At 48.1% G+C, this 9,658-nt stretch overlaps 1 protein-coding gene across 1 annotated transcript in view; it reads left to right on the plus strand.

The window, feature by feature from the left end:
• The window catches only part of LOC311426293 (dymeclin-like), a 93,735-nt gene extending 90,773 nt beyond the window's left edge, over positions 1-2,962 (plus strand). The window contains exon 15 of the mRNA XM_084502618.1: positions 2,944-2,962. Within this exon, the coding sequence (XP_084358744.1) occupies positions 2,944-2,947 (4 nt within the window). The 3' untranslated portion in view covers positions 2,948-2,962. The remainder of the gene's footprint in view (positions 1-2,943) is intronic.
• Positions 2,963-9,658: the final 6,696 nt, after the last annotated feature.

Here is a 9,658-nt window from a genome sequence, read left to right on the forward strand (position 1 = left end):
TTGTAGATGGATCATCAAGGGTAATAAATGGGAAACGAAAATCAGGTTATGCCATAATAGATGGAAACACCTTGGAGGTAAAAGAATCTGGTCCCTTGGATACGACCTGGTCGGCCCAGGCATGTGAGTTATTTGCAGTATTAAGGGCTTTACAGCTGCTGAAAGGAAAGATGGGATCTGTATTTACTGACTCCAGATATGCATATGGAGTGGTTCATACCTTTGAGAAGATCTGGGAAGAGCGGGGGTTAATAAATTCTCAAGGGAAGGGTCTGGTACATGAGGCTCTGATAAGGCAAACTCTGAAGGCCCTGAGAGGACCTAAGCAGATTGCTGTTGTACATGTAAAAGGCCACCAGAGGGGTGCTTCTATCCAGATAAGAGGAAACAACTTAGCTGATGAGGAGGCAAAACGGGCTGCACTATTGATAATGAAAGAAGCAGAACAGGTCAGAGAAATAGCAGGAGGTAGCAAGAGCTTTACCGCCCGAGAGGCAGAAAAACTACAACAAATGGGAATCGTTGAGAAGGAAGGGAGGTGGGCACTCCCCGATGGGAGGGAGGTTATTCCTAAAAGCATGGCGTGGAGAATAATGAAAGAATTCCACAGGCAGACCCACTGGGGAGTACAGGCGCTTGTGGACCACTTTGGGACTAAGTATATGTGTATTGGGATTTACGAAATTGCTAAGAGAATTGTAGGGGAATGTTTAATATGCCAGAAGGTTAATAAAAGACAGCTTAGAGAAAAAGTGTCGGGAGGGCGGGGGCTAGCTAAGAGACCGTTTGAAAAGATACAGGTCAATTTCACAGAACTTCCCAAGGTTGGGATGTATAAGTACCTTTTAGTGTTGGTGGATCATTTAACCCACTTTGTAGAAGCCTTCCAGTGGTGCGAGCCACTGCACGGACGGTAGTAAAAATTCTGTTAGAAAACATTGTGCCGAGATATGGTAACATAGCAGTAATTGATTCAGATAGAGGGCCACATTTTACTTCTAAAACCATCAAAGAGGCCCTAGGTCCTTTAGGAATCAAATAGGAATATCATACCCCTTGGCATCCACAAAGTTCGGGAAAAGTGGAAAGAGTAAATGGAGAGATTAAGAAACACTTGACCAAATTGATGATTGAAACCAAAATGAGCTGGATAAAGTGCCTACCAATGGCCCTATTAAATCTGAGAACACAACCTCGGACCGATACTGGCATCTCCCCTTTTGAAATGTTGTACGGGATGCCTTATGATTTGGAAATACCAGTTGAGCATCCAAAGGTAGAAGAAAAGGTGCTACAAGAATACATCATTGAGCTAAAGAAACGAAGACAGGAGCTAATAAAGAAAGGATTAGTAGTACAGAGGCCACCTTTGGACATGACAATCCACAAGGTTAAGCCAGGGGATAGGGTGATGATCAAGACTTGGAAAGAGTCCTTCCTGACCCCTCGTTGGGAAGGACCCTTTCTCATTTTACTTACTACAGACACCGCAGTCCGTACGGCAGAACGAGGATGGACGCATGCTAGCAGAATAAAGGGAACTGTCCAGGATTCTCATTGGGAGGTGGCTGGAAACCCCGACAATCTGAAGGTCACTTTCCGGAAAAAGATTAATGAGTGATAACACTTCAGGAATCTGATATCCTTTCGTTTGTAAAGAAAAGTGGAGGGCTCATTGCTCCTACGGGTATCCCTCCCGAGGTATTTGTGACAGCATTAGTGTGTGGGGGTGGCAAATGGAACAATATTTTTTTTTGTATCACTTCCACATAAGTGAGCCACGCCCAGCAGCAAATATTTCAGTGGTCTGTGGAAGGACAGCGGCCAGGATAAGGTGTGGAACTGGGGAAGTGGAGCATACACATTAAGGTGGGTTAAAGATGAAGGAGGTTCCCCTGAAGGATACGGCTGCTGCCGAGAAGATGGTACACCTCATTGCTCTAAGCAAAAGAGTAGATGACGGAGGCAGAGACGTAATGCGGTGGGGATCGAGGTTAGTAAACTACCTCCTGAACCAGCTCACGAGGCCTCTTGGAATGATGGTTCCAAGCCCACTTACCCCAGTACCTCCCCAACACCTCCCGCCTGCAGCAGGAAGCAACAGGGATAAGAGACCAAGTGCACAAAAGCCCTGGGATACCCGTAGTAAAGGTAGGACCCCTCCATTTTTCTTGGGTTTAACATGGTCTGTATGTGTAACAGGATTTCTGATAATCTGCATAGATGTAACTAAGGGAGAAGGAAGCCCCCACCAACCCTATCGGTGGAGTTTAATTAGGCGGGATGACTCTCGGACCCTCAAGGTCAATACTACAGCAGGCTCACCCTCCTTTAATATAACTAATTGTGAATTATTTGAAACAATAATAGGATACGGAGGTAACACACTACACCACGGGTGTAGTCCCCAGAGACAATATTCCTGGGGGGCTACAAATGTAAAAGCAACCTACTGGTGTCCTAGCTCGAACCCAGGAAAGGGGTACTGTAACTCTCCAGGACACTATTACTGTACATACTGGGGTTGTGAGACCATAGCCACAGGATGGGACACCCATACCAAGGATAGATATCTCAGAGTTACCTGGATACCAGGAGGTTGCCGCAAGCCTACTTATAGTTATGATGGTGGTGTAAACAATGCTGGAACCTGTAAATCTTTAGAAGTTACAATATTACAGCCTCAAGATCCAGGGTGGATGATGGGAAGAACTTGGGGTGTAAAGTTCTGGGAACCTGGAACAGATAGGGGAATACTCATATTGATAAAAAAGGAAGAGGTAAGATATACCCATGCTGTGGGCCCTAATAGAGTCCTCACGGGACCAAAGAATAGAAAACTACGTAAGAACAAGAGACCATCTCCCTCGAGTATGATAAACACAGTAACCCCGGCTGAGAATCATACCACAGTTATAACTAGTACCATACCACCCCCTACAGGTGAGTCTGAGGAGAACCCTCTTCGGAAAGTAATGCAAGCTACTTACAAGACCCTGAATAGAACTAGGCCTGAACTGACTGAGAATTGCTGGCTGTGCTACGATATACAACCCCCTTTTTATGAAGCGGTATGAGTCAACAGTACATATAATTTGAGCACTGAAGACGCACCCTCCTAATGCTCTTGGGGAGATAGGAAAAATGGAATAACCATGCAACACGTCACTGGGACAGGAGCCTGCATAGGCAACGTACCCAAATCTAAACGATTGCTTTGCAGCTCTCTCCAACTCACTATCAACCAAACTAGAAAAGCATGGATCATTCCTCAGGAAGGAACCCGATGGATATGTGTCCTGGTTTCAGTTAGAACAGAATTAATTTTCTTCCTAGTAGCTGGTGGAATGCTGTGTTTTGGCTTAGGATGAGAAGAGTGCTGATAACACCCCGATGTTTTAATTGTTGCAGAGCAGTGCTTATACCAAGCCAAGGACATCTCAGCTTTTTGCTCTGTCCTGCCAACAGGCAGGCTGGGGGTGCAGTAAGAGCTGGGAGGGGACAGACCCAGGACAGGTGACCCAAACTAGCCAAAGGGGTATTCCATACCATCTGACGTCATGCTAAACAATATATAGGGGTGGCTAGCCGGGGGGAGGGGGCCGGACTGCTCGGGGTTAGGCTGGGCATCGGTCGGCGGGTGGTGAGCAATTGCATTGTGCATCACTTGTTTGTACATATTATTATTACTTTCCTATTATCACCATTGTAACATTATTATTATTATTGTTATTATTATTTTGTTATTATTATTTTCCTGTCTTATTAAACTGTCTTTATCTCAACTCACGGGCTTCACTTTCCATTTCTCTCCCCCGTCCCAGAGAGGGAGGGGGGAGGGTGAGCGAACGGCTGCGTGGTATTTAGCTGCCAGCCGGGTTAAACCACGACAGTCTTTTTGGCGCCCAACGTGGGGCTCGAAAGGTTGAGATAACGGCAGATCTGACCACAGTGTGTTAAACTAAAATTGGTGTAAGTATTAGACCTGCTTAATAGTCACTTGTCATAATGCTGATTGCTTTAATCTCAACTCTGCTGCGCCTGTTTTCCAAATTGAGTATTATAGTACATTATTTTCCGTATGTGCTCTCTGTCATGTTGTTTATCCTCTCCGGGCCCTGGTTTCAGATCATTATGGTACTGAGTGTTGTAGCAATGGCTTATGAGACGATGAGATATCTGGTCATGACTCTAACTTGGTATTTGTACTCAGTAACATCGTCGACTCTGTATTTTGGAAACTGTATCTTGGAAACTATTAGCAATTATACCTATTGTTTTTTTCCATTAGGGAGTCAATCTGTGGAGGGGAAAGGGGAAGATATTTTTTCTTACTTGATTACTCTCCCTTTCTCCTTCACCACCCCTGTATCCTCCTGGATCACTATGCCTTCCTCCTTCACCACCCTCTTACCCTCCGAGCTTGCTACAATAGCTCTCCAAGATATTGAATATCCTTGGGATACTCAGACCAGCATAGTCCTGTTGTTCTGCCTCCTGAATGCACTTCAGGTTCTGCTTAAAGTTAAACAACTACTTAGGAAGCTCATCCGGAGATCTGCCCGGAGGCAGTATAGTTGTGGGTGGCAGGGAGTATGGGAGGATATGGGCAGGCATCTAGAGCAGTTGGCACCCCCAGTGTTTTGGAAATTCACCCCTGAACACCTGCAAAATCCTCAAAAACTGGCAGAATGCTTGAGAAAAAGGTGTCATGATTCTGGCAGTTCCAAAGTAACACAAATCATTGTAACATGCTGGGGCCTGGCTCATGCCTATCGAGCTGCCATTGATACTGCTATCAACTTAGTGACAGACCCTGCGGCCACTCCAAGCCCTGTGACAGATCCAACGGCCACTGTGACCCCTACGGTGGACTCTGCAGCCGCTCCAATCCCAGCTCCTGCAGCCACTCCAGTCCCAGTTCCTGCAGATGCTCCAGTTCCAGCTCCTGCAGCCACTCCAGTTCCAGCTCCTGCAGCCACTCCAGTCCCAGCTCCTGCAGATGCTCCAGTCCCAGTTCCTGCAGATGCTCCTGTTCCAGCTCCTGCAGCCACTCCAGTCCCAGTTCCTGCAGATGCTCCAGTCCCAGCTCCTGCAGCCGCTCCAGTCCCAGTTCCTGCAGCCGCTCCAGTCCCAGCTCCTGCAGCCGCTCCAGTTCCAGCTCCTGCTGCTACTCCAGTCCCAGCTCCTGCAACTGCTCCAACTCCAGTTCCTGCAGCCACTCCAGCTCCGGTTCCTGCAGCTGCTCCAGCTCCTGCAGCCGCTCCAGCTCCTGTGGCTGGGTCAGAGAAAAGAGCTGTAGCAGTGCAAGTTGACCCTGCAGAGGGTATTCCAACCTCTGTGGCAGACCCTGTAACGGGGTCAGAGAAACGAGCTGTAGCAGTGCAAGTTGACCCTGCAGAGGGTATTCCAACCTCTGTGGCAGACCCTGTAACAAGGTCAGAGAAACGAGCAGTAGCAGTGCAAGCTGCCCCTGTAGAGAAGGTGAAAAAATGGTATAGAGATTCAGGTCGTTTAGAACGCAGAGAGTCTTCTGCCAAATCTAGGTATAGAGACGACGGAGACGACGACGACGCTGGGCCATCAAGGGTTCAGGAGGAGGAAGATGAGGATGCCGAAAAATCAACAGTAACTACCCAAAACCTATACCAACGTGAGTTACAAGATGTGCGAAAAGATTTTGGTCGCTGTATAGGTGAGCAGCTTGTCACCTGGCTGCTCCGATGCTGGGACTCTGGAGCCAATTGTGTGGAATTAGACGGCAGGGAAGCCAAGCGACTGGGATCCCTTGCTAGAGACGCAGGCATTGACAAAGCAATTGCAGATGGAGCACAATCTCACAGCCTCTGGAGGCGTCTCCTCTCAGCTGTGAGGGAAAGGTATCCCTTCAAGGAAGAACTTTTATGTCTACCAGGCAAGTGGACCACTATGGAGAAGGGAATCCAGTACCTGAGGGAATTAGCCGTACGGGAAGTGATTTATGAGGATCCAGACCTCAGACAAACATCCACAGATCCAGATGAAGTCAGGTGTACACGACCCATGTGGCAGAAGTTTGTACGGAGTGCACCATCATCATATGCCAGCTCATTGGCAATAATGGCCTGGAAAGAGGATGAGGAACCCACAGTGGATGAAGCGGCTAAACAACTCCGGCAGTACGAAGAAAGTCTCTCTTCTTCCTTACAGGCCTGCGTCTCAGCTGTGGAGAAACTTTCTGAAAAGGTTCACCAACTTGAAGAGAATCTATCATCCTCCCCACCTGAACCAACCAGTGTCCACCGACCAAAAGAGAACACTTGGGAGAAACTTTCTGAAAAGGTTCACCAACTTGAAGAGAGATTATTCTCCTCCGCACCTGCACAAAGCAGTGTCTCAGCTATCAGGGGTAGGCGTTTATCCACACAAGGAAGACGATATGGTGGGTACTCACCCCGTGCCACCCTGTGGTTTTACTTACGAGACCATGGAGAGGACATGAGAAAATGGGATGGAAAATCTACTGCGACCCTAGAGGCACGGGTACGTGAGTTGCAAAAGAAAACAATCAAGAAAAAGGGATTCTCTGAAAAGTTTGCTGCTCCAACTTCCAGCAGACAGTCCTTCAAACACAGAAATGAAGAAGATTCTGACCAGGATTAGGGAGGCCCTGCCTCCAGCCAGGGGGAGGAAAGGGACAATCGAGTTTATTGGACTGTGTGGATTCGATGGCCTGGCACGTCAGACGCACAGAAGTATAAGGCTTTAGTAGACACCGGTGCACAATGTACTGTAATGCCATCGAGATATAAAGGACCAGAGCCCATCTATATTTGTGGAGTGACAGGCGGATCTCAGCAGTTGACTGTATTGGAGGCTGAAGTGAGTCTGACTGGGAATGAGTGGGAAAAGCACCGCATTGTGACTGGCCCGGATGCTCCATGTATCCTTGGCATAGACTATCTTAGAAGAGGATATTGCAAGGACCCAAAAGGGTTCCGATGGGCTTTTGGTATAGCTGCCTTAGAGACAGAAGGCATTAAACAATTATCTACCTTGCCTGGTCTCTCAGAGGACCCCTCTGTTGTGGGGTTGCTGAGGGTCAAAGAACAGCAAGTGCCAATCGCTACCACAACTGTGCACCGGCGGCAATATCGCACTAACCGAGACTCCCTGATTCCCATCCATAAGCTAATTCGTCAATTGGAGAACCAAGGAGTGATCAGCAAGACTCATTCACCTTTCAATAGTCCCATATGGCCAGTGCGAAAGTCTAATGGCGAGTGGAGACTAACAGTGGACTATCGTGGCCTGAACGAAGTGACGCCACCACTGAGTGCTGCAGTGCCGGACATGCTGGAACTTCAGTACGAACTTGAATCGAAGGCAGCCAAGTGGTATGCCACAATTGATATCGCTAATGCATTTTTCTCCATCCCTCTAGCAGCAGAGTGCAGGCCACAATTTGCCTTCACTTGGAGGGGAGTTCAATATACTTGGAATCGGCTGCCCCAGGGGTGGAAACACAGCCCTACCATTTGCCATGGGCTGATCCAGTCTGCGCTAGAGCAGGGGGAAGCTCCTGAACACCTGCAGTACATCGATGACATTATTGTGTGGGGTGACACAGCAGAGGAAGTTTTTGAGAAAGGGAAGAAAATAGTCCAAATCCTTCTGAAAGCCGGTTTTGCCATAAAACAAAATAAAGTCAAAGGACCTGCACGAGAGATCCAGTTTTTAGGAATAAAATGGCAAGATGGGCGTCGTCAAATCCCAATGGATGTGATCAACAAAATAACAGCTATGTCTCCACCAACTAACAAAAAAAAAACACAGACTTTCCTAGGTGTTGTGGGGTTTTGGAGAATGCACATCCCAAATTACAGTCTGATTGTAAACCCGCTCTACCAAGTAACCCGTAAGAAGAATGAGTTTGAATGGGGCCCTGAACAACGACAAGCGTTTGAACAAATCAAGCAGGAAATAGTCCATGCAGTAGCCCTTGGGCCAGTTCGAACAGGACCAGATGTAAAGAATGTGCTCTACACTGCAGCCGGGGAGAACGGCCCCACCTGGAGCCTCTGGCAGAAAGAACCTGGGGAAACTCGAGGTCGGCCCCTGGGGTTTTGGAGTCGGGGATACAGAGGATCTGAGGCCCGCTATACTCCAACTGAAAAGGAGATATTGGCAGCATATGAAGGAGTTCGATCTGCTTCGGAGGTGGTCGGTACTGAAGCGCAGCTCCTCCTAGCACCCCGATTGCCAGTACTAGGCTGGATGTTCAAGGGAAGGGTCCCTTCTACGCATCATGCAACTGATGCTACGTGGAGCAAGTGGGTTGCACTGATTACTCAGCGGGCTCGAATAGGAAACCCCAGTCGCCCAGGAATATTGGAAGTGATTATGGACTGGCCAGAAGGCAAATACTTTGGGATATCATCCGAGGAGGAGGTGGGTCGTGCTGAAGAAGCCCCACTGTACAACCAGTTACCAGAGAATGAAAAGAAATATGCCCTGTTCACTGATGGGTCCTGTCGTATTGTGGGGAAGCATCGGAGATGGAAGGCTGCTGTATGGAGCCCTACACGACGAGTTGCAGAAGCTGCTGAGGGAGAAGGTGAATCGAGTCAGTTTGCAGAAGTGAAAGCCATTCAGCTGGCTTTAGACATTGCTGAACGAGAAAAATGGCCAGTTCTCTATCTCTACACCGATTCATGGATGGTAGCAAATGCCCTGTGGGGATGGTTACAGCAATGGAAGCAAAACAACTGGCAGCGTAGGGGCAAACCCATCTGGGCTGCTGCACTGTGGCAAGACATTGCTGCTCGGGTAGAGAACCTGGCTGTGAAAGTACGTCACGTAGATGCTCATGTGCCCAAGAATCGGGCTACTGAAGAACATCAAAACAACCAGCAGGTGGATCAGGCTGCTAAGATTGAAGTAGCTCAGGTGGACCTGGATTGGCAGCATAAAGGTGAATTATTTATAGCCCGATGGGCCCATGACACCTCAGGCCATCAAGGTAGAGATGCAACATACAGATGGGCTCGTGATCGAGGGGTGGACCTGACCATGGACGCTATAGCACAGGTTATTCATGACTGTGAAACATGCGCTGCAATCAAGCAAGCCAAACGGTCAAAGCCTCTTTGGTATGGAGGACGATGGCTGAAATATAAATATGGAGAGGCCTGGCAGATTGATTACATCACACTCCCTCAAACTCGCAATGGCAAGCGCCACGTACTTACAATGGTGGAAGCAACCACCGGATGGCTGGAAACATATCCTGTGCCTCATGACACCGCCCGGAACACTATCCTGGGCCTTGAAAAGCAAGTACTATGGCGACATGGCACCCCAGAAAGAATAGAGTCAGACAATGGAACTCATTTCCGAAACAACCTTATAGACACTTGGGCCAAAGAACATGGTATTGAGTGGGTGTATCACATCCCCTATCATGCACCAGCCTCCGGGAAAGTTGAACGATACAACGGACTGTTAAAGACTACATTGAAAGCAATGGGCGCTGGAACATTCAAAAATTGGGATACGCATTTGGCAAAGGCCACCTGGTTAGTCAATACTAGGGGATCTGCCAACCGAGCTGGACCTGCCCAATCAAACCTGTTACGTACTGTAGATGGGGATAAAGTTCCTGTAGTGCATGTAAGAA

Source organism: Aythya ferina (assembly GCF_964211825.1).
Source record: "Aythya ferina genome assembly, chromosome: W".
In the NCBI taxonomy this organism is placed as follows: Eukaryota; Metazoa; Chordata; class Aves; order Anseriformes; family Anatidae; genus Aythya; species Aythya ferina.